The sequence below is a fragment of the Choloepus didactylus genome (genome assembly GCF_015220235.1).
Source record: "Choloepus didactylus isolate mChoDid1 chromosome 25 unlocalized genomic scaffold, mChoDid1.pri SUPER_25_unloc1, whole genome shotgun sequence".
NCBI lineage: Eukaryota > Metazoa > Chordata > Mammalia > Pilosa > Megalonychidae > Choloepus > Choloepus didactylus.
In genome coordinates, this window is record NW_023637606.1 from 3,638,334 (window position 1) to 3,663,887 (window position 25,554).

The 25,554-nt window shown below is 56.2% G+C and overlaps 1 protein-coding gene and 1 long non-coding RNA gene across 7 annotated transcripts in view; one reads left to right on the forward strand and one right to left on the reverse strand.

Annotated features, from left to right (window-relative positions):
• Positions 1-4,568: 4,568 nt before the first annotated feature.
• The window catches only part of DPP9 (dipeptidyl peptidase 9), a 49,239-nt gene continuing 28,253 nt past the window's right edge, over positions 4,569-25,554 (reverse strand). For 2 of the 6 annotated variants that reach the window (XM_037823968.1, XM_037823967.1), the window contains exons 13-22: positions 23,497-23,659; positions 19,365-19,444; positions 14,714-14,866; positions 14,044-14,179; positions 12,030-12,175; positions 10,991-11,137; positions 9,459-9,611; positions 8,741-8,883; positions 7,597-7,708; positions 4,569-5,686 (exon numbers count right to left, since the gene is read on the reverse strand). In XM_037823968.1, the coding sequence (XP_037679896.1) occupies positions 5,594-5,686; positions 7,597-7,708; positions 8,741-8,883; positions 9,459-9,611; positions 10,991-11,137; positions 12,030-12,175; positions 14,044-14,179; positions 14,714-14,866; positions 19,365-19,444; positions 23,497-23,659 (1,326 nt within the window). In that variant the 3' untranslated portion in view covers positions 4,569-5,593. Of the gene's footprint in view, positions 5,687-7,596; positions 7,709-8,740; positions 8,884-9,181; positions 9,317-9,458; positions 9,612-10,990; positions 11,138-12,029; positions 12,176-14,043; positions 14,180-14,713; positions 16,578-19,364; positions 19,445-23,496; positions 23,660-25,554 lie in introns of those variants that run through there. The other 4 variants (XM_037823970.1, XM_037823969.1, XR_005214953.1 and 1 more) reach the window with 4 other exon arrangements.
• LOC119525290 lies at positions 12,624-20,545 on the forward strand. The gene is made up of 3 exons (XR_005214954.1): positions 12,624-12,807; positions 19,874-19,945; positions 20,516-20,545. It is a non-coding gene; the product is annotated as an uncharacterized LOC119525290 (long non-coding RNA).

Below are 25,554 nucleotides of genomic sequence, written 5' to 3' on the forward strand. Positions count from 1 at the left end.
CGGATGAATTTCTGAGACATGCTGCAACATGAATGCACCTTGCAGACATCATGTTGAATGAAATAAATCAGACACAAAGGGACAGATATTGTTTGATTCCACTTTTACGAAATAGCTAGAATATGCAAATGCAAAGAGACTGAAAGTAGAGTACAGGTTATCAGGGGTTGCAGGAGAGGGAAATGGGGATTTAATGCATAATGGGTATAAGGTTTCTTTTTTGGGGTGATGGGAAAGTTCTGGTAATGGATGGTGGTGAGGATAGTGCAACATGGTGAATGTGATTAAATCCCAGTGAATGATATGCTTGGGCGTGGTTGAGATGGGAATAGTTTGTTGTATGTGTGCTTCCACAGTTGAAAGGAAGGCAGGGAGGGAGGGAGGGAGGGAGGAAGGAAGGAATTTCAGGTTTTCACTCATAGAAGGAAATAATTTTTTATCACAAATTGCTTAAAGTTTCAAGAAAGCACCAATGGCCTGGTCTAAAGTATCAAGGCTGAATCTGTTTTCCTACAAATCTGACTAGAAAGGTGTTCTGGTTTGCTAATACTGCCCTTTGCAAAACACCAGAAATGATTGGCTTTTATAGTGGGGATTTATTTAATTACAAAGTTACAGTTCTACAGCCATAAAAGTGTCCAAACCAAGGCATAAACATGAGTATCCCTTCACTGGAGAAAGGCCATTGGCATCTGGAAAACCTGTTAGCTGAGAAGGCACGTGGCTGATGTCTGCTTGCTCCCAGGTTTCGTTTCAAATTGGTGTCCTCCAAAATGTCAGTGTCATCTTTCAAAGGCCGTCTTCAAAATGTCTCTCTTGGCTGTAGCTTCTCTGAGGTCCTTCTGTTTCTGAGCTTTTATAGGGCTCCAGAAATCAAATCAAGACCCAAGATGAATGGGTGGGGCCACACCTCCATGGAAACCATCCCATCAACAGGTCACAACCCAATCAAAGGTGTTGCTAGTCACATCTCCATGGAAACAATCAAAAGGTTCAAACCTAATCAACACTAGTATGTCTGTCCCCACAAGATTGCATTAAAGAACATGGCGTTTTGGGGGGCATAATACATCCAAACCGGCACGGGACAGAACCCGAAGAGAGAAAGTCTTAGGAAACCCCTCAACTGAGCTGTAAGGCACCCTTTGAGAAACGCAAATCGCTGGGCACCCCCCACCCACCCACTGGACAAAAGCCATCCCAGACTGACTCTTCTTGGGAATTGAAGCCCATCCTAAGTTTAGGTACCTGCCAGTGTTAGGAAATTTCTTCCTTTTTGTGCCCGCCTGCTCTGCACCCATCAAAAAGAAGTTGGTTCCAGAAATTAGAAGACTGTCACCCCCTTCCTTGGCTACTTTTGCCAGTCTACTCAACCCGGCCCCGTTGTTGGATTTCACCTTCCCTCTTCCACTGTGTTTGACCTTCAACCTGTCAGTAGGAAGGTCTCAATGAGTGAGGCCAGGCTCCCGTGACTTAACAAAGTATTTCAAGTGTGAGCTGTTTGAGTTTTGTTTTGCTTTGTCTTTTTTCAGAAAGACTGTCAGTCTTTTGTTAAAAAAAAAAAAAAAAAAAAAAAAAAATCACGCTGAAGGGATTAAAAGAAAACAAACCACCATTCAAAAGATGCTTTCTAATATGACATGGAAACCCAAAATCTGGCAAACCTAAAGGAAACAACTTAATAATACAGATTGTCAAAGGCTTCTACCCTTTACCTGACACCATAGATGGGGTATGGGGTGCGTGTGGAAGCCAAAGGGTGGCGTGAAGGAGTGTGTGTGTGTGTGTGTGTAATGATGAAGCAGTTGTATATTTTAGTTGTGGTTACAGGAACCTATTGCAGGGGATAAAAAGGGATAGAATTATACACATGCACAGACAAACACATGCATGTAAAAAGTGATAAAATTGAAATAAGATCCGGAGTCTACTTACTTGTATTGTAGCCATGTCAATTTCTGGGTTTTGACAATGGACAGTGGTTTTGTAAAATGTTAGCACTGGGGCAACCAAAGTGAAGTGTACACAGGACTGTAATATTTCTGCAGCTTTCCTGGGTGTCCGTAAAATAAACTAAACGTGTTTGAAAATCACATGATAAACCAGGAACATCCCTGCGGCTGATATGTCAGTGGACTTGTGTCTATGACATATGGGGTCTTACTAACTGAGGAAGAGGGGAAAAACTCACAATAGAAAAGAGATCAAGAATGTGAACAGGCTTCTCCAGCTGGTGGCATTGCCAGCAGTGGCACAGAAGGTGAACAGCCCATGTGTCATCCTGGGACAAAACGCCTCAATCTGCTATCTCTAAAAGACCAAGATCTTCTCTCATGGGCCCTTGGTTTTTTGCAGCTGCCCATCATCCATCCATTTCTCCTTGTTGGGGCCCCAGTTTCTCTTGGGGGATTCTCACTCCCACTGGACTCCTGTTGGCCACTTCCCACTATAAATCCCCTCTCCTGCCCTGCCTGCTTGTCAGGGGGCAGTAAGATGGAACTTTGGCCAATGGATACTGCCTTGTGGCAAATTCAGTGTCAGCTGAGTGAGGCAGGGAGAGAGGGATTTGCTGGAGCTGGTTCCTGCTCTGAGACAATTGTGGGTTTCCAGCTGCTGAGCCTCCTGGGGTCACCCTGAATCCCCGTTCCCACCAGTACCCTGCCAAACCTGCCCCCATTAACCAGAGCCAGATTCTGTGGCTTGCCAATTCGGATGGGCCTCACGCCACTTTAGGTTACAGTGGATTAGATGGATGACATTCTTCTTGTTTCCGACAGAATAATGTAAAACTTTCATTTTGAAGATCAACGTTGGGTGTGTTAGATGCGATGATTTAGTGTTTTATTCAGCTGATATAACGATCACTTTTTTATAATTAATAAGGCGTCCCGTTCTTGTTCTGTTTCAGCCACTCTTTAAAAATCTGTGTTGGGCATTGTGGCCCCAGGATCCTGGCTGAGCTTCCTAACAGCATGACAGATTGAGATCTGCAATATACTTTAATTTGCAACATGGATGACAAGGGGTCGAGTTCCTTCATATGTAAAGAGTGTCTACAAATCAATGAGACTAACAGGTCAAAAGTAAGGTGGACAAAGGACATGGACAAATGATTAATAGAAAATAAGTATCTTCTAAAGCTTGAAAAGATGCTTAACCTCACACATAAGAGAAACATGAGTTCAAATTACGGGGAGATGCCACATTTCACCCGAAAGATTGACAACAATAAAAATGACTGATAACATGAAGCACTGATGAAGGAATAGAAAAACAGGTACATGTCTCCCCTCTTGGTGGGCGTCTACAACGGGACCTCCTCTTTGGAGGGCAGTTTGGCAATATTCAAAATTAAAAGTGAATATGCCTTTTGATGAGTCTAGGAGTTTACTCTATAAACTCACACATGCCTAAAGAACAAAGCCTATTTGTCGCAGCAGCATTTATAACAAGGATTGGCTAAAGTCTGGCCAGCTACCTGACTTCATAAATAAAGCTTTACTGGCACACAGCTGCACCTGTCCATTTTCATGATCTATGGCTGCTTTTGTGCTATGAGGGCAGAGTCACGTGGGTGACACAGACTGTGCAGCTCACAAAACCTAAAATATTTACTATCTGACCCTTTACAGAAAATGTTAGCTGAGCCACGACTTATACTAACAAAAAGTCCAAAATAACCTACGTGTCCATTGGTAGGGGACTGGTAAACTAAACTAAGATATGCTTACACAGAATAGAATGCAGGTTTTAAAAATAAATTAAGACTAGAGCAATGGTGGGGTACAATCATGAGGATACACTAGGTGAAAAATCAAGGTACAGGTGAATGTATGTAGGTTGCCACCTGTGTGTGTACATATCTGCAAAGCCCGTTCCTGAAAGGATGTGCAAGAGACTGGGGGGGGGGAGGCATCTTTTCCCTCTACTGTGTATTCTTTTGGACTCTTGAGTTAAACAAATGAAAAATGCAAAACACACAGAGTTTGCCAAGGATCCAGAGAGCAGATGGCACAGGGGTGTCGTCCGTCCCCGCTGTTAGAGACACAAGATTACTGATGTGCGCTGGCTGTGCTGTTGTCGCTTACCCATGTCGTCTTGGTGGTTGGGGCAGATCACCGGGGAGAGGGGCGTGCCTTGCCCTGTCCTCCCGGGTTGGCATCTGCTCAGGTAAGTTTGTGCTGCTGCTCCGGGGAAGCCGGTGGGCTCAGGTGAGGCCTTGGGCGTCACCCTGAGCTGTGTCCCTAAATGACACACACACGGGCAGGCGGCCCACCTTTTTGTACTGCGGGGGACTGTGCTCTCAGAAGCTGGCTGGCACAGTCCCCAGTGGGTCAGTCTGATAAGGGGCGTCTTCCTGCAGGGCTAGCGTGGACCCCACTGCTGTCCCCACCCCAAGCCGGGGAGGAGGTGGCACTGAGGGGTCTCAGCCACCCTCCCAGAGTCCCCTTCCCATTCCGGGTACCGAGGACCACTCCAAAGAGCCTCAGGCAGGGGTAAGTGTTTCCATCTGGAATCTTTTAATGAGTCTACTACTTACACGCATAATTATAAAAGAGTAAGAGCTGACAAAAATATTTTCTTTCCATAATATGTAGAGGTGGTTTGTTTCTGTTCTTTTTTTTTCTTTTCTTTTTTTTTGAATTGCCCCGGCCCTGGCAGAACCCTTGGCGGGGAGGGGACGGAAGGGGAGGCAGACCCTGAGGTGGGGGTGGGGGTTCCAGCTGTGGGCCCCGGAACCCCGCTTTTCTAGGGGGGCTGGGGTGGGGAGGGCGGGAGACAGCCACTGACCAGCAGAGAACTGAAGCTTGGTGGGTTTCAGTGCCGGCCTGGGGGGGCGCGGGGTGGCAGGGGCGACCCCTCCACGGGGGGCTTCAGGAGAAGCGGGGCTCACCAGGGGTGGGGCTGAACCCCACTGCTCGGCAGCAGGCCCCGACTCCAGATTTCGGCATCCCTTGCTTTTTGTCTTTTAAATAATTATGAAAAACACGACCCCCACCCCCCCCAAAAAAAAACCACACACACAAAAAAACAAAAAAACACAGAGGAAGCTGGGGTCGGGGGCAGGCAAAGGCGTGCTGCTGCAAGGGGGGTCGGGGACAGAGAGGCCGTCTGGGGCCCCGAGGCAGAGAACGTTCTGGTCACTGCAGCTGGGGGGTGCCGAGAGGACAGCACCGGGGGACCCTGTCCAGCTCCTCCCGAACCTTTTCTGGCTGAGGCGGCCCCAGTTCTGAGCTCTTAACTCTCTAGTGGGGCTTGGATCCCTGTCTCCTGTGGAGTCCCCAGAAGACAGGGACAGGAGGGGCAGGTTGGGGAGCTGCCACGTGGCAATGGCCGCCACCTCTCCGTCCTGGTGAAGCAGCAGCAGCAGGCAAAAAAAAAACAGGAGCGTTAAAAAAATAATCAAAGGCGTTTGGTGGGCAAAGGCAGGTGGCTCCCGGCGGGCGAGGGGCTGGGGGTCCGGCGGGCACGGCGGGAGGAGGTGCCGCGCCGGGGCCTGCAGGGCCACTCGGCCTCTCCCGTCGGCGTCCCCGGTGGCGGTGGCGATGGCGCCACTTGTGCTCTGAAGGTGCAGGCCCCGGGTGGGCCGGGCTCAGAGGTGCTCCTGGAGAAAGTGCAGCAGGGTGATCTCGTAGTGCTCGCCGGACTCGGGGCAGCGGATGCTGTGTCTCTCGTTGGGGTAGATCTGGCAGGAGAGAGGAGGCAGCGCTGGGGGCTCTGGGGGACCCGGCCCCGTCACACACGCAGGTCCTGGGGCGCCGCCTCTCCTCTGGCTCAGGACGTCCCCCCTCAGCAGGTGTGCCCCAACGCCCTCCTCCCGGGGGACTGGCGAGGAGGGAGGAGCACGTGCTCCAGAGCGGACAGACCCGGGTCCGGATCCCACTTCCGCCACCACCCTGCTGTGTGACTTGGGGCCGGTGACAGCCTCCTGGTGGCAGCCCCCCGTCTTGGGAACGGGGTTCAGTAAGATAACGTTCACAGCGGGCCAACCACTCACATCTGTGAGACTGAAAAAATGGTACTGCCCGCTTCCCCCCAGTTCTGCTGAGGACAGAGGCCCTTTCACAGGGTGTGACGAGCTGATCCGGGCAGGGCAGCCGTGGCTTCGCGCCTCACAGCCATTTCCAGCCTCCAGGATGGCCTCCTCTCAGCTTTGGGAGGGGTTCTCTAGGTCACTTCCCTTGCCGTGGGGAACAGTGACAGGTTGGCATCAAGGGCCACGTCCACGGAACCACCCGGTCCCCCGAGACCCGGCCGGGCTGCCGCCCACCAGCTGGACAAGACGGAACACAGGCCTCTCCTCTGACGGGACACGAGGTCTCCTGAGGGCCCCCACTGCTCCTCGCTGTCTCTGGGGGATCGGGGGACAGGTGCGAAACCTGCTCCAGCTCCTCCCAGAGAACCTGGTGTGTCTCCCGCTGGGGCTGGAGGCAGCAGAGCCAGGCTGCCCCTTCCCCACCTGTTCCCGTCAGCGAGACGGGTTTCCGGAGCATCCCTCTCTCCAGGCCTGTGGCCACCACCCGGGCCCACCGTTCCACCAAACACCCTGGGGCAGAAGGGGGTAGTACTGTCTGCCCCAATCAATGCCCCCCTCCCCCGGAACTGTCTCTCACAGATGGGAAAGTGAGGCACACAGGAGCCACTGGGACTGGGCCAGCCCTCTGACCTGGGGGTGGGCTTGCCAGTGGAGCGAGCCCTAGAGGCAACATGGGCTGGGGGGCATGGGAGGGCCACCAGGAGGACCCCACTCTGTCTTCACCCTTCGAGGGAGCCCCTCCTCCCACCAGCCCCAGCCGGCAAGCACTGCCGGACCAGCCCGGACACACGTCCCTGAGGCCCTGAGTGGAGACTCGGTGGGTGGGGACTCAGGGGCTGGATCTGAGCCTAGCTCTGTCCCCTCTGCTCTGTGACCCTCGGTTTCCCTTTCTGCTAAGTGCAACCCTGTGCTCCCAAGGACAGGCTGGAGTATGTGGAGGCGACACATAATAAACAGGCCCGTTTTGCTTCCAGAGAACCTCCCAAATCCACCCAGGCGACCACCTCGTATCAGGTCCCACATTTCCCCCAAAAGCCCCTCCTTATAGGGCTGGTCAAATGGGAAGTGACGGCTCACTGCCCTGGCCCCAGACAGCTCTCCTCCCCTTAGAACAAGAGCCAGCCTCCCCCCAAGGCCCCACCCCTTATTGCTGAGGCCCCACCCCTCACCACCAAGGCCCCGCCCCCTTCTCGCATCCTCCCACTCACTCCAGCCCCCAGCCTGGCCTCCCTCCCACCCACTCCCTCTGCCCTGTGTCTCCACACTGGATCCCCAACAGGAAGGTCCCTGCTTCCCGTTGCCCCCTCCGGGAATTCCTCTCTGGCCCATTAGGGACTCTCAGCCCCTTGTGCACTTCCTTCCAAGCAACTGTCTCAGTCTGAGACACAGATGACTTGGGGACCGTCTGCTCTGCCCGCTGGACGGTGAGCCAGGGCTCGGCCTGTGCCGTGCGCCACGGCGCTCCTGGCACTGAAGATGGCGTGGGGTGTGGGACTGCTCACCCCGCCTGCTGACTAAACGGGCCCACTGGGGCTCCGGAAGCATCCGGGCACACTCACCTGGAGTTGGTAAGGTTTTCCTGCTCGGATCAGCTGGGAGACGAGGAAGTTTGTGTGGAAAAAGTGCACGTTTTCGTCTAGGAAGCCGTGGAGGATGAGCAGGCGGTTGGGTCTGGAAGACAAGGTGGGGGTGGGCTCTGAGGCCAGGGCCCCCTCCTGGGAACGGGTGACAGCCGCGGGCCGGGTGCCTGCGGCGAGTCCTCCCCAGCCCCAGCAGGACAGCGAGCAAGGGCGGAAGCCACGTCTCCCCAGTGGACAGGGCGGGATCTGGGTGCAGGAGCCCGGGGGACCCCCTTGCTGCCAGTGAGGAAGGGAGGGGTGTGGGGGCACCTGGGCGCTTGCACAGGGAATGGTCCCCCAGCTCCCGGGAATATTCTAGAACAGCGCTGTGACAATGGGATTTTCTAGATCTGCGCTGTCCGATACAGTCACCACCTGCCCCACACACTCTTGAGCACTTGAAAGTGGCTGGAAGGCGGCCAAGGAGCTGAATTTCCTTTTTTGGTTCATGTTAGTTAAATGAATTTAAATGGCCAAATGTAGCCAGTGGCTGCTGAACTGGACAGCGCAGGTCTCGAGTGGCGGTTTTCAAGCCTGACTGTGCGGGGCAGAACCCCAGGGGAGCCCAGGCCGTGCCCCAGGCCAAAGAAAGCAGGACACAGGCAGTCTTCTAAGCATCTTTGATGATTGTGATGTGCAGCCTGGGTCGAGAGAGGTAAAAATGAAGAAGGCAGAGGAAGCCAGAAGCTGGCAGCACCACTGCCTTCCAACCAGAAGAAGGAGCTAACACGAAAAGCAGGAAACGGGACACTGGGCTGGTCCGAGGAGCTCGGATGTGCCGGCTGCTGTGAACGTCTGCCCCGAACCACAGAGGGTCAGATCGTGTGACACAGACGGTGCCGGTTCGAGAGCGCGGACGGGGCCCGCTTGCTGGGGCTGACTCATGGGAAAATGCTTTGGGGAGTGAGGGGGGCCTGCCCGTGAAACGTGGGGCAACTCCGGTTTCCTCCCCGCTTCTCAGGGCAGGGTGGGCCTGCTTGTCTCCCAAAGCACCCCAGGGGGCTCGTGACCCAGGAGGCCGGGTGCCCGGTGCGGGTGGCAGGACGGCTGAATGAGCATGGAGGGCGGCTGGGGTGGGCCTTACTCGTTGGGCAGCTTCTCCACGTGTAGGGCCACCGAGCCCGCCTCGTAGCCGTGCTGGTTGTTCTCGGGGATGTCCATGTAGCGCTCAGTGTACCCCGTGTCGTAGGCCATCCAGACAGTGACCGGGGCACCCGCGATGGCCACCTGAGGATGCAGTGGACGGGGCAGAGACAGAGAGAGAGAGAGACAGATGTCGGGTCCCAGGAGCCAGCTCCTGGCCGTCTGTCCCGGGGCCTCCCCTCAGGACTGGGGACTCTCATGCACTCAGGGGGTGACGGGGTGGGGGACCCTCTGAGTGTGTCTCCCCGAGGACGGTGCCGCCTGAGGGCAGGGGAGTTGCGCGAGCCTGCCTCCTCCTCCTCTTCGCCGCTGCCGCCCCGTGGGGCCCTGGGACAGTGCCGGCCGGGGGGCCCCCCCGCCGCCTCTTCACACCATGCCCCACCTCTGCCCATCCGAGGCGGGGGTCCCGGGCTCAGCCTCCCACCGAGAGCTGCTGGCGGGGTTTTGTGCAGCCGGACGCGGTCCTGGGCTCAGGAGTGGCGGGCAATGAGGAGGGGGGCTGGTCCCCACGGGGCTGCTGCGGGGAGAAACAGCCACGTGGCAAGGCTCCTGCCGCGGCGCCTCCCCCGGGGGGCCGGGCTCCGAGGGGCACAGGGGGCGGGACGGAGGGACAGGGGCAGGGGCTGGGGACAGGATCTGGGGCCCGGGACAGGACCCACCTTGAACACCTGGGGCTTGTGGATGAGCCCCATCAGCGAGAGGAAGCCCCCGTAGGACCAGCCGTGGATGGCGACGCGGCTCAGGTCGATGAAGCCGTACTTCTCGGCCACAAACTGCAGGCCCTCCACCTGGTCCTCGATCTCCACCTGGCCCTGGGAAACAAGGCCGGCACCTGTCAGCTGTCTTCTCCCACTTCCATCAAAAGCTGCCCTCCGGGGAGCTGCCCGTCGCCCCAGGGGCCGGCCACACCCTGCCTGCTTCTGGGGCGGGTGGAACCGAACCAACCCTGCTCTGCCTTCTTGGGGCTGAGGGACTGAGAGAGTCGTGTTCCCTCTAGGGCCTCAGTTTCCTCAACTGTCAAAAGCGGATGCCAGTGGGTGTGAGGGTGAAATGAGATGGCACATGGCCTACACTCAGAGGCCTGGCACTTCTGAGGCTCAATAAACAGCTGGCATCACCACCGTCACCTCCACACCTCCATCGCCACCTCCATCACCACCACCTCCATCACCACCACCACCACCTCCATCGCCACCTCCATCACCACCACCTCCATCACCACCAGCTCCACCACCACCACTTCCATCGCCACCTCCATCACCACCATCACCACCTCCATCACCACCACCATTACTATCTCCATCACCACCACCACCACCATCACCACCTCCATCACCACCACCTCCATCACCACCACCTCCATCACCACCTCCATCACCACCATCATCACCACCACCTCCATCACCACCATCATCACCACCATCTCCATCACCACGACCTCCACTGCCACCTCCATCACCATCACCACCACCTCCATCACCACCTCCATCACCACCACCATCACTACCTCCATCACCACCACCTCCATCACCTCCATCACCACCTCCAACATCACCTCCATCACCACCTCCATCACCACCACCATCACTACCTCCATCACCACCACCTCCATCATCACCTCCATCACCACCTCCAACATCACCTCCATCACCACCTCCATCACCACCACCTCCACTGCTACCTCCATCACCATCACCACCTCCATCACCACCACCTCCATCGCCACCTCCATCATCACCATCACCACCTCCATCACCACCACCTCCATCACTACCTCCATCACCACTGTCATCACCACCATCACCCATCACCACCTCCATCATCACCACCACCACCTCCATTACCACCACCTCAATCATCATCACAACTACCACCATCACCATGATCACCACCTCCACCACCACCATCCAGTCATCACCACTGTCACCCATCACCACCTCTGTCACCATCATCACCACCATCATCACCATCAGTAGATGTACCTCCCCACAGGGTACAGCTCAGAGCCGAGCAGCGAAGTGGAATGTCCCTCTTGGTTTCCAAAAGGCTGCCCCACATACATGCACATGTCCTGGCTGGGTCTATCTGAGGGTGATGCCCCCAGAGCAATTTCTGAACCCCGAGCCCACCCAACCCAGGGCTCCCTTCCCAACACAGGAGGGGCCCAGAAGCAACCTGGAAGTGAAGTTACCATTTGGTTTTTCAGGGCCCCTTCGAACCGAAGGCCCCGCTGACACGAGCCCCTGCCGTCGATCACCACCACAGCATAGCCCAGGGACGCCAGTGTGTTAAGCCGCAAGTACTTGATGCCTTTGAAGGAGTTATTCACAAGCTGCACCTGCAGAGGGAGGGCGGGGCGCGAGGGGCTGGTGATGAGCAGACCCTCCCTCTGCAGACGCCAGGCAGGACGGGCAGGGGGCCGACTTATGGCCCGACTAAGGCAGCCGTATTTCATCGTGAGGGCTGCGGACGGGTTCTGGGGCCGGGGGGTGTGAGCCCTACAGCGTCCCCTTGCATCAGGCCCTCTGCTCAGGGAAAGGCCTAGCTCGGGCTCCCTGACCACCAAGGCCCCTGCTGCAGTCCCTCCCGGAAGACGGGCCCCCTCGTCAATTCAACCTCACTCTCCCTCTTTGTACCATTCAGTTCTCTTAAAAAAGGAAAACAAAGAGTGAGCGAGAGCACCCAAACCAGGTGGGGCGGGGAGGCCGGAGGTGGCAGCCTCTGGGCCTCCCCGTTGGTCTGAATGACCCTGGGCCTGGCATGTTCTCTGTGTATAGGGGCGCCCTGGGCATTGCGGGGTGCTGAGCTGCACCCTGGCCTCCACCCACTCGATGCCAGCAGCACCACCCCTCTCCCCCCAGGAAGTGACAGCCAGAAAACGTCTCTAGACCCTGCCTGGTGTCCCCTGGGGGCAGAATCGCCTGCGGTTGCTGGCCTGGCTTGCTCCTTCTTTGAGGAAGGGGCCCAGGGCCACCTCTGTCCCTTCAACCAGTGAACAGGGCCGTGGCCCTGGCTGGGAGCCGGTGGGAAAGGAGCGAGTGTGCTTCACGGCTGCGGTTGGGGCACGTAACCCAGATGGACCCACGGGAGTTACAGGGCCTTCCCAGAGGGACGACGGGGCGGGCAGGCGGAGGCAGAGAGTGGGATGTGTGCAAGGGCGGGGGGAGGCAGACAGGCTCTGAGTCCTGGTGTGAGTGTGCGGGGGGCTGAGTAGAGAGCCCAGTACCCACCTGGGGGCCTCCATAGACAAAGAGGACAGTGGGGTGCTTCTTTCCCGGCTGCACGGCGTGTGGCTTGTAGATCATGCCGTAGAGCTGCACGTTGGAGCGTGTGTGGAAGTGGAAGATTTCCGGGGGCACGTAGTCCGGGGGGCAGCCTGCAGGGGAAGAGAGAGCACTTGGGGTCCACAGGCCAGAGAGGGCCGAGGTGGGCCGGAGTGGGGGGGGCACGCTGACTGACACCTCACTCTGATGCCTCACCCCCTGCCGTGGAGGGTGCTGGGGATGGAATCACGCCCCCCACAGAAGACAGAGCCCCTGATCCCGGGGGTGAGGAGCCATTTGCGAAGCAGACTTGGGATGTCGTGATCTGTTACAGTGTGGACGCACAGGTGGAGAGGCTCTCCGAAGATCCCGTTTGGAGGAGGCCAGATTGAAATCTAGAAGCTTCGTAAAGAGAGGAAATCTGCTCACAGTCAGAAGCAGCCGGAAGCCAACAGGAGAAGCCAGAGAGAGAGAGAATGTGTGTGTGTGTGAGCAAGCGAGCATGCGTGCCCTGTAACAGGCAGAGGTATTTGTCACGGTGGCCCTGGACACTAAGACGGGGTGAAGTGGTAGCTCCTCTCTTACTCTTCATTTTCCAGTGGTTTAAATAACGGACTCCTCGGGCCAGAAACAATTCAGATGAGCAAACCCAGGCCTGCGCCCAGCGTGGGGATACGCCCCGGGTGGCCGTGGGTGAAGGTGCAGGCCGTCCCCACAGCCGGCCTTTCAGAGCCCGATCCTCCCGGTGAGCAAGAGGCTGCCCTCTTGGCTTGTCTTCCTTCTTTCTGGGTACCCCGAGAAGGGCTCGGCTTGGCCCGAAGCAGCACCCTAACGTGTGCTGATCACCCACAGAGGTGATGGCACCTACAGGGGCTTACTGTCTCTTCAAAGTAAGTTTACTTAGGTAAATAGAGCCGACTTAAAAGACAGTGAGTGAACAGTAGAACAGATTAGGAGTCAGCAAACATTCTCTGTAGAGGACCAGATAGTGAATATTTTTGGTCTTGTGGGACAGAGGGTGTGTGGTGTGACGGCAACGTGTCAACGACTGGCTGTGGCAGGATTTGCCAACAACTGGTTTAGGTGGTCCTGAAACGTGGCCCAGACTGGGGGTTTCCGGAACACTTAAAGGACCGCGTTCTGGGCTATGGTGTCCCAGGCCCTTCTCCCTGCAGACCCAGCACAGGGCATCAGGACGTTGCTTTACTAGGGGCCCCCGCCAGGCCCTCGGTCTCCCCATTTGTAAAACCAGCACACCAGTTCCCAGCAGCCTCCACGGTGACGTCAGGAGGGACTGAGCCGCTGGATGGCTGGAGGCCTTCTATTCCGTTCTGTTCCCACGGGTGACGAGACGATAAAGTGCTGTGAATCAAACCCCACGGGTGCCAGAGACTCTTATTGTCTAGGGCGTTCTGGAAACGCAGCCCGTGGCTGGGTCAGGAGAGGCTGAGTGGTTCCTGGGTGCTGGGCTAAGTGTTTAGTTTTCCTTCCACGCGCTCTCGCAGATAAACAGTGAAGGGCCGTTAACTGCTGGGCCCAAGCTCCCACGGCCTGGACCTCACGGAGCCAGGGTTTGCACCCGGGGTCACCTGGGCGGAATTGAGGCCCCCTCCGGGTTCTTTGCCAAAACGTGCCGCTGCCCCTTGTTGCCGAGGCCACTTGTGTAAGCAACACGCTTGCTCTTTGCAGCAGCAGAAGCTTTGGGACAAGGCAGGGCGCCGTGGTGGACGGAGGCCTCTGGGCCCAAAGGCGCCTCCGTACCGGGGTCCTTGGGGCCGGGCACCCGTCTCTGCGGGCAGCACCCCGTTTGTTACGCGCCACCCTGCCCAGCAGCCTTAGTGCTCTCGAGGGCAGGGACTGCATCTGCTTCGTGCCTCCAGCTCCCATCCCTGCCCTGCGCGGCCCGGGCCCCTCCTACGGCTCACGAGCGAGACTGTCGGGAGCGGCCGGGCCCCCCAGAAGGTCCCGGGCGGATACTCACTGGCCGCCTCCATCATGCTGGCCCAGCAGCGGGGCTGCTTGTGCAGGGGGTCGTCGTCAGGGCCGCTCAGCTTGTAGACGTGGACGCAGGGCGGCGTGCTCACGCTGCTGTAGTGGCTGACGAACATGTCCAGATTCTGCAGGGGCGGGGAGGGGAGGCACTGAGCACCAGCCCTCTGCCGACAACCCTGGAGGACCCCACCCCACCCCCCGCTAATCCTTCTTGACCATTTGCAATGTTTCTCTGTGCTCATGTGCTGAAATCGCGAAACTTGACTCACACAAGGGGGTGTCATTACCATCCCCCCCCACTTTGCAGGTAAGGAAACTGAGGCCGAGAAGGCTGTTTGTTCCCCACGTGGGATCCCAAGGGGAGTGGCTGTGGGACCCAGAGCCCGAGGTCTGGCCCGCCCGTCCTGCTGTCCCACAGCCGGGGGCCGTCACCCAGCACGTGCCCCGCTCGCCTGACGCCTGTGGTCCTAGAACCCACATCCCAGAGGCCGAGGGCGGCACTGGGCTGCTGGCCAGGGTCCGAGGAGCCCCACTGCTGACTCTGGGGGTTGGTGGGGCCTGGACACCTCCCCTCCCTGTGAGGTGGGGTGCAGCCTGCCTCCGTGAGGCCGTGGGAACTGGAGGAGCCCCACAGGGCCGGGGGGTCTCGGGGGGCCCACCTGGCTCATGGAGCAGCTGTGGGAGAAGCCGGGCGTGGTGAGGCGCACGATCTCGCCGGCGGCCGCGTAGCTGACCACGTAGAGGTGGTGCTCCAGGGGCGTGTCCCTCGTGGCCTGGAAGTACACCAGCTTCGCCTCCTCGTTGACCCAGATCTGCAGGAGGAACGGGGGCCCCTGTCACACGCCCCCAGGCTCAGTCCCTGATCCCCGCCCCTGGGTGGGCCCAGGCGGCTTCCTGGTGTGGTGAGGGGCCCTGTTTGAAGGGGACGTCTGTGGACGGAGCCGTCCCCTCTCCCTGCTGCTCTGGCCAGTAGAGCCCCATCTCTAAGGGAAGCCCTCCATGACCCAGACCCCAACCTGGCTGGGCTGACCCCAGGGTCCTGGTGGGACTGGGATCTGAACACCCACCCAACAGCTCCCTCAGGGCCTGACTTAGGGGGACGTGGGACTCTGGAGCCAAGGAGGGGCCACCCCGGGCCTGCTGCCCTCCAGTCCCTGGCTCTGACCCTGTGGGGGTCTGTCTGACCTCTGACCCAGGCTCTCAGGAGCTAAAAGGTGGCTCGCTCTACCCCGCCTGTTTCCTGGGGGCCCCCCTTAAGCCCTGGTGTCAGCAGCTGGGGCTCCAGGAAGCCCCTGCACGGTGCAAGGGAACCAAGGCCAAGGCAGGCTCCTGGGGAGGCAGGGGTGGGTGCAGCTCAGGACAGACAGACGAGCAGGGGAACACAACTGGGACCTTCCCAGCCGGGGCCGAGGCTACCCCTTGAAGGCGCAGCCCCCGTGAGCATGGCTTTAACCTGGGCTGTGATCCTGGGCAAGCCCACCTGGCATTGCAGAGAACTTGCCGGTCAAACACACTGGCTGGTGTGCCCATGGGACTGGCCGGCAGGGGCGGGGAGCACCCGAGAGGCCTGTCTGACCCCTGGACCCTAATGCGGGGTTGCTGTGATCTGCTGCTGGCCGGGCCGCCAAGCCCCCCAGGGCATGAGGCGCAGAGAAGGCTCCAGAACCCCTTCTGGTGCCCCGTGCAGGGGCCTCCTCTGCTTGTAGACCAAAAGGGCTGTGGCTGGCAGCCAGGTGCCGCCCGCCTCACCTGCTGCTCAGTATTCCTTCTCGGAATCTCCACCCAGCAAAGCCCGGACACTACCGTGACCTCGGCCCTGAGGCCACCCCACACTCTGCACCGCGACTGCTCCCCAAGTGCCAAAGTCATCGGGGTGGGGAGATGAGCGCAGCTTCGCTAGTCACCTCACACGAGACAAGCAAACACCTGCGCCCACTGCCACCCAACAAAGGGGCGAAGATTCTCAGGGAAGGGGCTAGGAAACGAGCTCGTTGGCCACCCCCTTTCGGGGCCAATCTTTTGGGGCCTCCTGGCAACATGCAGGCAAAACGCTTCCAGAAGGGCATATCCTTTGGCCGGTTAACGAAGCTCCTGGGAAATTTCTCGAAGGAATTAATCGGAGAGGCATCCAAAATGCATGGACAAAGATTCTCAGAGCTTTCATAAGACTCAGAAAATGGTAACAACTTAAAATGTCCCCAAATAGGGGACTGGGCACATAATGGTGGCCCAGTTTTCTGTGGCCACATGAAACCACATCTTCAGAGCAACCCACAAACCCTCTGAAAGAAGGACGCCACCTCTTTCCCTGTGAATCCTGTGTCAACGGGGAGGCAGATTTGCAGGGAAGAGGTCACGGAGCAAAAGGCATTCCAGCTTTAGCCCTATCCGAAACAATTCCTTTTTTAAATAACAGATATGGATGTACTTGTTGTTACCAGACTTCTTAAGTGCAGGTTTTCCAGAAATAGAGGATGTCACTGGCAGGTCCAAAGCCACGTGTGGTTATCCGCCGGTTCTGTGCTAAGAGGAGGGAGAGGCACCTCTGGCTCTCTCCGGGCGGGGACCCTGCTAAGCCCCCTCCTGGGAATGCCCCAGTGGGCACGGGGTGGGGCTGGGGGCATCAGGGCTGAGTCAGGGCTGAGCGAGCTCTGCTGCATCTCACCCACACTGCCAAGGTCCGGATCAAAGGTGGACAGAGTGCATGGCCCTGGACGGGACATCAGAGGCCACCTTTCCTAATTTTTGATTTTTAAAATGCAAGACGTGCAATTGGTGAAACATTCAAACAATATAGGAACATGGGAACGCCAGCTCGTGAGTGGGCTGGACTCGAGGCTGATGGGGTGCCCTGGTTCTCACCCAGGGGCGACGCTGCTCCCCAGCAGACACTGGGCAGTGTCAGGGGACACCAGTGGTTGCTACGACTGGGGAGGGGGCAGCTCCTGGCATCGAGTAGGGGGAGTCCAGAGAGGCTGCTCAGCACCCCCCAGTGCCCCCAGCACAGCCCCCGCCAGCAAGAACAATCTGGCCCTGTGTTGTCAAAAGAACAGAGGTTGAGAAGCCCTGATAGAAAGATGAAGGGGTCAGAGTTCTCTGATGGCCCCCCTTTTACAGAGGAGGATACGGGTCTCGGAGAGGCACCCTGTGAGGAAGGGGCCAGGCTGTGCCGGGCTGAGGGCCCGGGGCTGACTCAGAGGCCTGCCCGGAACGGCCATCTTTAACATTTCTGTGAATGAGCTCCTGGCCTCACTTTGCACCCTGGGATGTGAAGAGGGAATTTTACTGAAGTGGGAATGTGCTGCATGGCTTTACGATTTGCCCTGACGTCCTTCTGAGTCAGTGGACCCGGGGGCTCAGCCTAACTCACGGGGCATTCCGGCAGACACGGGTCTATCATCACCTGTACTTTAGCGACCGGCTGTTTGCTCCCATTATGAACGCTGAGATGCACACTCATGTGCAAATATCTGAGAAGCACCGTGTGATGAACTTGTGGGGCTCACGCCAGAACAGGGGGTGCCAGATCAAACGAGAAGTACACGGACACCATAACACAAGCTGCCTGCACCCCTCGAAAGGTTAAGCCGTGTGGTCTAACCTCAAGACGATAAAAGTGGCGCCCCCACCTCAAGATGATTAAAAACGTTCACCGTGCTCTCCTCCTCTGGCTTGTCCAGTTTCATTTTTTATATGTGAACCTTGGATCCACCTTGGATCCAGCGGGGATCTGTTTTGGCGTAAGGGAGGGAGCCGGGAAGTTTGCTTACAGGGTACCCCCCCGAGACGTGGAGTTCTGGAGAAGTGGACTGTGAGGAAGACACTTTGGGGGCAGGCAAAGACTGAGCGCGTTTTTTTGGACACCACGTTGGGGGGAAGGTGGGCCTCTTGCCTCTGCAGTGGCACCTCTTGTTTGAGACACTCTTGGGGGCCAGCAGCATGGTGGCGGGTGGGGAAGCTGCGTGACTGTCCCCGCAAGCTGCTCTGCTGGGGGAGATGGTGCCACGGAGTGGCAGAGGCTTCCTGAAGGCCCCGGGGGGCCCAGGATGGGCTGGGCCTGCCCGCCGGCTGTGGCGGGGGCCTTGGCTTCTTGGTGTGTGAGGAGGTCCCAGCCCGTGGGGGCTCAGAGGCAGCCCCTGCTCCGTGCACCAAGCCTGGGTCCAGCCAGGTGGAAACCACAGCTCCCTGGGGCCCTGGGTGGGCACCTAGGACAGGGGAGAGCGGGGCTCGGGGCACAGCGGCAGGGGAGGAGTGGCTGGGAGGGGAGAGAAGCCACAGGCACACGGGTTCTGGGGTGGGCGGGAGGGCGTGTGCGAGCAGGAGTGTTAATCTATGGGAGTGCGAGTGCGGGCGAATGAGCGTGTGTGTGAGCATGTGCACACATATAGAGCTGCTGCTGTGTGTGCACAGGGGGATATATATGTGCAAGCGTGTGTTTATGTGAGAGTGTGTGTGCATGCAAGGGTGTGAGGGTGTGTCGGTGTATCTGTGGGGTGGTGCATGTGTGAGAGCGAGTGTGTCAATGTGTGCACATGTGTGCACAAGTGTGCACAGGCGTATGTGTGTGCACATGAGCGTGCACGAGTGTGGGTGCAGGTGTGTGAGCATGTGCGTGCGAGCATGTGCACATATTAACATGTGTGTGTGCATGAGTACATACACCCGCAAGCATGTGTGTGTGTGTGTGTGTGTGTGTGTGTGTGTGTGTGCGCATGCAAGTGTGTGCGGGTGTGTCAGTGTATCTGTGGGGCGGTGCATGTGTGCAAGTGAGTGTGTCAATGTGTCTGAGTGTGCCATGTGTGTACAAGTGTGCACAGGTGTGCATGTGTGCACATGAGCATGCACGAGTGTGGGTGCAGGTGTGTGAGCATGTGTACATATTACCATATGAGTGTGTGCATGAGTACATATACACGCAAGCATGTGTGTGTGTGTGTGTGTGCAGGTGTGTCAGTGTATCTGTGGGATGGTGCATGCATGAGAGCGTGTGTTGTGTGCCTGAGTATGAGTGGTGTGCACGTGTGCACAAGTGTGCGTGCGTGCAATCTGATGGTGTCGGTGTGCGTGCACATGAGTGTGCACGTGTGGGTGCAGGTGTGTGAGCATGTGCGTGCGAGCATATGCACATATTAACATAAGCGTGTGTGTGCGCATGCAAGTGTGTGCGGGTGAGTCAGTGTATCTGTGGGGTGGTGCATGTGTGAGAGTGTGTTACTGTGTGCCTGGGTGTGCGTGCACGTGTGCGTGTATGAGGGGGGGCGGGCGCGCGCGTGCGGGAGCAGTGCGAGGGGTGCCAGGAGACTCTGGTACCTTGGAGCCGTGCCTTGCCAAAACCTCCCATTCACCGCTGGTCAGAGCGATCTCCTCCTTAATGGGGCATTTAAATTCATCTGGAAGTAAGGAAAGGAAAAGAGGTGAAGGGGAGACTCGGGACTCTGCCGCGTGGACAAAAGGCTCCGAGGCCAAATTCCATCCGGGCCAAGGCCAGGGCATCAACTCTACCTGCTGGCAAACTCCGAGGCCCACGTGCCCAGGCAGGTGTCGGGAGGGGAGGGCAGTCGGATGGCCACGGGGCGGCCACGGGGGCTGCAGTGCTGCCAGCTCCTGTCGTGGGGACGGTGGGCCCAGGGCTCTCCAAGAAAAACTAGGAACCCGGGTATCTACCGCCAGTTCCCAATTTTAGAACTCTGCACAGGCCCAGCAAGGTGTGTCCGTGCCAAACACGGCTGGGGAAGCAGCACTGCTGAGCTCTGGGCCTGCCATCTCGGGACACGTGGGGGTTTCGGAGAAACGCCCTGATGAAAACCCTTTGGTTGCAGGCAAAGGCTCAGCCGCGTTTTCACTAGAGCATTTTTGTGGAGGGTGGTAACCTCGCTTGGAGATTTCGCCAGGTAAATAGTACAGGACCCTTGCTGCCATGTATTCAAAATTAAGACAGTTATGGGTGGCAGCTACATTTGCTTTCATATCTTTTTGGGTCCAAAGCCAACTATCCAAACATTCACCTACAGAAGGATTGATTTCCTGGGCAAAAGTCAAACAGGACAGGTAGAGAGACACTTCTCCGGGTGCAGGGGCTGGGGTGGTTACCTGGGTCAACGGGCAAGACAGAGGCAGGGAGAGGGGGAGTTGATTCCGACACAGTTTCCCTCTTGAGCTGGCCCCATGGACTTGCTGGCCACCCACCCCATCCCTGTGCCCAAGGCTGGCCCGTCCGCTCTCCCTTCTGCAGCCTCCCCTGGGCGATGGCTCGGCCCGCTGGCCTCCAACGCAGCTCCGACCTCCCCATTCCCCATTCCCAGAGCCTCCTGTGGCTCCGTCTACTGTGCGGATGGGAGCCCGAGCTTCGTGGGGGGCACCCACGGCCCAGAGGGAACCATGGGGCACACCTCCCAGCCCCTTCATGCGCAACTCTTCTCCACTACGACAAAGTTTCTTATCTCCACACTTCCCTCTGCCAGGGCGTGACTGTCGCTGCTCCTTGCTCCCCCTCCCCATCTTCCAGGCTCCACCTACATGTGACCACTTCCGGAAGCTTCCGGAAGCTTCCTGACCTGCCTCCTGCTTCCACAGGACTCCATGGCCTTGCCGTTAAGGAATTATGTTCTGATGCAAAGCCACCGGCAGCCTTGCCTTCTCATCCGTTCACTAACCATCCAGTGAGCACACACTACGTGACACGCTCACCAGGTGAGCTCAGAGATGGGCAGAGTTAGACCAGATGTGTCGACCGCACAGCCCTGGCAGGGGGCCCTGGGGGCAGGAGCCAGCCTGTGGGGCACTGTGGAGCCCAGGAAAGCCCTGGAAAACCTGTGTCCTGGCTGAGGGGCAGCTGCTGCGCACTCCGATTGGCGACTGCTGGGTGAAGCGCACGCCGGGGCTGTCGGGCCATCCTGCGTTCCGAGCAGGGGCAGAAATGAGGATTTTTGCGTGAAATCTCCCCGTGTAAGGTGGGGGCTGCTAAATCCAACAGACAGACACACTGAAGCTGCCCAATGCCAACAAGCCAAACAAAACCCACCTGCAAGATGGACTCGGCCGGATGGGGCGGCTGCCAGGGAACCTGCGCTGCAGCTAAGACAAAGCCCACATCAGTGGTCACTTCTCCATCCCCGCATCGGCTTGTGACATGGCTTGTCCTGGAAACTCTTTCCCCTTGGCTCCTGGATCTCGGGGACACCGCCCTCCCCAGGTCTCGGCCCCTACTGGTGGTTCCCCTCGGCCTCGTGGGTGAGCCTGGCCGCCAACCCAGGCATTCTCGCCAGGGGCAAGCAGACCCCTGGGGTCACTTGGCAAAGTCTGGAGACGTCTGTGAACTGAAGAGGGGCTGCTCCTGGCATCGAGTGGGGGGGGCCCAGGAAGGCCACTCAACACCCTCCAGTGCCCAGGATGTCCCCGCCACAGAGAACGCTCCGGCTGGTGTGCCCACGGCACTGAGAAGGCCTGCTCCAACCCTGGTGGTGCCCGACGAGGCTCTCGGACCACGTCTCTCCTCTCCCCAGCTCTCATCTGGTGCGCCACCCATCCCCGAGGCTGAGACGCCACCCATGCGCCAAGGACGCCACGTTGCGTTGTGAGTCTGCTCTGGCCCCTGAACTCTCAGCCCACGAACCTGCCCATGTGACATTTCCACTATTACACATGTCAACTTACGTGCCCACAACCAAACTCTGGATTTCTGTCTCCTACAGCCGTCCCTCCCAGTCTTGCTGTCTCGCATTAGATCTCTGGAAACCTTCGAGGCAACCCTGCCTCTTGGCTCTCTCTCAGACCCCACTTCCAAGCCACCGGCAAATCATGTCGGCTCGACGTGGGCCTACCCAGAGCCTGACACACGCCCCCTGCCATCACCCTGGCTGCCATCCCTCTCCTCGCCTCTCGGTCTCTCCATGCAGCAGCCAGAGGAACCATTTTTAACCCAAGGTCCACCAGTCTCTTCCTCCCTCCCTCGGGGTTAAACCACGGGGCCCTGGGTGACCTGCCCCTGGCGCCTCCCTGCCCTCCCCACTCCAGCATGCCAGGCCCAGGTCTGCCCAGGGCCTTTGCACGGGCTGTGCCATTGACCTGGCTCCCTCCATCACTTGGTAAGGTGTCTGCTCAGCGGCGCCTTACCCCGAGGCCCCCCGCTCACCCCATCTGGAAAGAAGGCCTCTCCCTCTTGCACCCCTCACCCAGCTTGCTCATCGCCCCTGAGAAGGGATCTTCAGTGTTTTTGGCTTATTTTCCATCTCCTCGACTAGAATGTTCCACCAGAACAGGAATGTTCCACCAGAACAGGAATGTTCCTTTTTCTTTTCTGTATTTGTATCCCCCATCTAGAACAGGGGTCGGCAACTTTCTCTATAAAGGGTTAGAATGTAAACACCTTTAGCTTTGTGGGCTAGACCCGCTCTGTCATGACTGCTCCACTCGACCGCTGCAGCAAGAAAGCGGTCACAGATAATCTGTAAACGAACGCATGTGGCCATGTACCCATGCAACTCAATTTACAAAAACAGGAGGTGGGCCGGATTTGGCCCTGGGACCAGAGTTTGCTGACCCCTGACCTTTTACAAAAAGGCCTGGCAGGACGCAGCAGGTGAACTCACTGCCCTCTCCCCATGTGGGATCTGACTCCCAGGGGTGCAAACCTCCCTGGAAATGTGGGATATGACTCCCGGGGATGAATCTGGACCCGGCAAGGTGGGATTGAGAACATCTTCACCAAAAGGGGTAAGTGGAGCAAAACAAAATAAAGTTTCAGTGGCTGAGAGATTTCAAATGGAGTCAAGAGATCACTCTGGTGGACGTTCTTACGCACTATGTATGTAACCATTTAGGTTCTGGTGTATTGGAATACCTAGAAGCAAATACTTAAAACTAACTCCAGCCCAGTAGCCTTGACTCTTGAAGATGACTGTATACCTGTGTAGCTTACAAGGGGTGACAGTGTGATGGTGAAAACCTTGTGGATCGCACTCCCTTTATCCAGTGTGTGGACGGATGAGTAGAAAAATGGGGACAAAAACTAAATGAAAAATAGGATGGAACGGGGGGGATGATGTGGGTGTTCTTTTTTACTTTTATTTCTTATTTTTATTTTTATTCTTTCTAGTGTAAGGAAAATGTTCAAAAATAGATTGGGGCGATGAATGCGCAACTATATGATGGTTCTGTGAGCAGTTGATTGTTCACCTTGGATGATCGTATGGTGTGTGAATATATCTCAATAAAACTGAATTTTTTAAAAAAAGGGCCTGGCAGGTTGTGGGTGCTCGATAAGTATTGTGGATGGGATAAATGTGTCGCCGGTCGTCTACATCCCCTACCAGGCTGTGGGTGTCTGTGAGCAAGGCTGGTTTCTTACTCCTGAGTACCCCCTCACCCGGGGGCGTGCTCGGGAAGGGTGAGCCGGAGCGGTGAAGAAACGGCCCCTGAACCACAGCTGACGGCCAGTCCTCACCTTCTCCAGGGCTGAGGGGCTCCATCCAGTCGTAGCTGCTCTGCTTTAGAACCGCGGTGACTTTGTACAGGTGGCAGAAGCCCGTCTTGCATTCGTTGGCTCTCAGAAAGCAGAGCTCCTCTTCTCCCTCTGCCTGAGGGAAGGGATAGAAGATGTCATGAACCTGGACAAGGAGAAGAGAGAAGACACGTCAGAAAACAAGGGTGGGGACAAAACATCACCCATGGTCAGTTTATTTTAACAACCTAATTACATGGAACTAGAACAGGGAATGAGATCTTGTTATTCTGTACAGGTTATTGCAATATCCTGAAACATTCCAGAGCATTCTGGGCAGAAAATAAAAAAGTATTTGTAAACCGTACATCTAAAAATGGTGAATTTTATGTATGTAAAATTATACTTCAATAAATCTGACTTAACAAAAAAATTATTTCTGAAGTCTCTTGAGGGACTGGAGAAAAAAATGTGGAACTATTACACTTTCCCACCTGGGGAATTCCTGATATTCTCTCAAGCATTAGGTACTCCCAGATTTAATAAGCCAAGCCCTCCATCTTGAGGCTCGCTGTTGTGAGACTTATTTCTGTACCAGCAAAGCTAAGCCTACTTATGATTATGCCTAAGTGACACCCCCAGAGAACCTCTTTTGTTGCTCAGACATGGCCTCTCTCTCTAAGCCAAATTCTGCAAATACACTCACTACCCTCCCGACTACATGGGGATATGACTCCCAGGGATGAGCCTGGCCCTGGCATCATGGGATTGATAATGCCTTCTTGACCAAAAGGGGGAAAAGAAAGGGAATAAAATAAAGTTTCAGTGGCTGGGAGATTTCAAATAGAGCTGAGAGATCATTCTGGAGGCTTCTCTTACGTAAGCTTCAGCCAGGTATTGCCAATTGCCACGGTATGCCAAGCCCCAACCAACAGTCTTCCTGAAAACCCTAAAGAATCCCCTGGGCTCTATCTAAGACACTATAAAAGTTTTACTTAGTAAGTTTGTTTTTTCAGAAACGTACGGCCTCTGGATTATTCCTATGCCAGATAAGCCCTGAAACCCAGAGGTGCCGGTCTCTCCCAAAACATCAACCTGTTTCAGTCCTCTACCCCACAATGTCTATGCCCTTTCTAGCATGAAGAAGTTAGAATGGTCATTGCCCAGATATTCCTGAATGGAGAGAATGATCAAATGAGAGGGAGAAGTTGTAACAGAGAAGTTAGGATTTAACAAATGATTATGACAACTGAATCAACATATTGACATTTCTTTTTAGTTTCTAGTGTATCAGAATAGCCTGAAGGGAATATCTGAAGCTGCCTTGATTTTTGATAATGACTTTATAACTATACAGCTTTTACCATGTGACCATGTGACTGTGAAAGCCCCCTTTGTCCACTGTATGGGTAGATGAGTAATAAAATAAAGACATGCATGGAAAAAAACAAAAAATAATAGGTTGGGAATAGGGGGGAAAAAATACCCCAGCGTAAACTATGGACAACAGTCAACAGTACTACTTTAATAACCTTCCATCAATTGTAACACATGTAACCGCTATTAAAAAAATAGAATTACGCAAAAGTGCTATCATCAATTGTAACAAAACTTCCACACCAAGGCAGTGGTGGTGGCGGGGAGGTGTATGGGAATTCTGTAGTTTATGCATGATTGTTCTATAAACCCACAGCTGCTCTAAAAAAAAAAAAATCTACCTATCTATCACCATCTATCCATCTATTGATCTATACCACCATCTATCTTTCTGTCTATCTCCATATCTATCTATCTATCTCCATATTTATCTATCTCTCTATCTCACCAGGCCATGGTTCATCCACCCAGCCAGCCATCTTACCAGGCCGTGGTCGGTTAGTCTGTCTATCCATCTATCCATCTATCCATCTATCCATCTATCTATCCATCCATCCATCCATCCATCCATCCATCTCACCAGGCTGTGGTCAGCCAGTCAGTCCGTCCATCCGTCCATCCATCCATCCATCCATCCATCTCACCAGGCTGTGATCAGTCAGTCTATCCATCTATCCATCCATC